This window comes from Eurypyga helias, unplaced genomic scaffold, assembly GCF_000690775.1.
Source record: "Eurypyga helias isolate BGI_N326 unplaced genomic scaffold, ASM69077v1 scaffold38654, whole genome shotgun sequence".
Lineage (NCBI taxonomy): Eukaryota > Metazoa > Chordata > Aves > Eurypygiformes > Eurypygidae > Eurypyga > Eurypyga helias.
Window position 1 is genome coordinate 3,062 of NW_010248924.1, and position 1,256 is coordinate 4,317.

The window sequence follows — 1,256 nt, forward strand, 5'->3', positions numbered from 1 at the left end:
CGGGCCAGCGCGTGGGCCACCACACGGACCAGCTTTTGCCAGGCAGCCTGGCAGTCGGGACTGAAATCCTTGCCGAAGTGGGAGGCCAGGACGATGATCAGGATGTCACCCAGGAGCTGGGGGGACAAGAGCGCCCTCGGGTTAGCAATGCCTGCAGATCCCCACGCAAACACTCGCGTTACCCCCAGGGAAACCTCCGGGCATTTTGTGGTCAGAAACCTCCCTGGAGACCTTTTTAAGAGGCACCTTAAAGTTGCTCTCTGCTCATAAAGATTCAGGTTCGGCTACTGCCAAGGGAAGAGTAACCAAAAACTCTCCAGAAATCTTGATTACATTTTTCTTTCCGGGAGTTTCTCCCGAGCGGAAGACGCAGCTTGGCATCCGCCGCGTGGCACTGAGCCGGCACTCGGCACCGCAGAGCGCCCTGGCTCGTGCTGACGTGTGGGGTGGTCTAGCCAGCCCCAGTGACAAACATCGGGGTTACGTCCCCACTGGGAAACCCTCAGCTGCAGAGACACGGGAGCCAAACCTTTCTCTCCCTCTAGGTCCCACTCCTCTTTCGGTTTTGGCGTCTAGCCGCCAACCCTTGCTCCTCGCTCATCTCTCCTCTCTCCCCCGAGCCAATTCCACTCTCGCCTTCGCTTTCCCCTCGGCTCACACCTCCTCCTGCTCAACAACTGCTTTCGCTTCACTCCGTCCCTCCCTTTCCGCACCAAACCCACCTCCTCGCTTCCTTCCCCTCTCCTGTACCCTCCCGACAGCCCCTCTGTAACCACGGACCCGTCGGTGTGTTCCCACCAAGCTGGAGCTTGGTCCCTTCCCTCTTCCGCCTCCCACTGCATCCCAACCACCCACCCCTCTTCCTCTTGCATGGTCTGGTGTCACTCCATCCCGTGGCTGGGCTCTGGGTCAGGGAAGGAACAGACATGGGAGGGGGGTCCCTGATCAGGGGTATGGCTCACCCTGAAGTTCTCGGGGTCCACGTGCAGCTTGTCGCAGTGCAGCTCGGACAGCTGGGCGAAGGTGTTCTTGATGTTGTCCAGGTTCTTGATGGCGTCCCCGAAGGAGGTGAGCACTTTCTTGCCGTGGGCACGGACCATGGGGTTGCCACTGATGGCGGTGGGGCTGGAGAGGTTCCCGAAGGATGCGAAGAACCTCTGGGTCCAGGGGTAGACGATCAGCAGCCTGGGGAGAGACGGGGAGGCACAAGCACACACAGACACGTTAATGCTCCCGTGGCTGGAGTGGTTTCCCTA

At 60.0% G+C, this 1,256-nt stretch overlaps 1 protein-coding gene across 1 annotated transcript in view; it reads right to left on the reverse strand.

Moving 5' to 3' along the window:
* Positions 1–5: 5 nt before the first annotated feature.
* Positions 6–1,256, reverse strand: part of LOC104509317 (hemoglobin subunit beta-like) — a gene marked incomplete at its 3' end in the record, with an annotated part of 1,389 nt that continues 138 nt past the window's right edge. The window contains exons 2-3 of the mRNA XM_010151213.1: positions 963–1,248; positions 6–116 (exon numbers count right to left, since the gene is read on the reverse strand). Coding sequence (XP_010149515.1) covers positions 6–116; positions 963–1,248 — 397 coding nt within the window. The remainder of the gene's footprint in view (positions 117–962; positions 1,249–1,256) is intronic.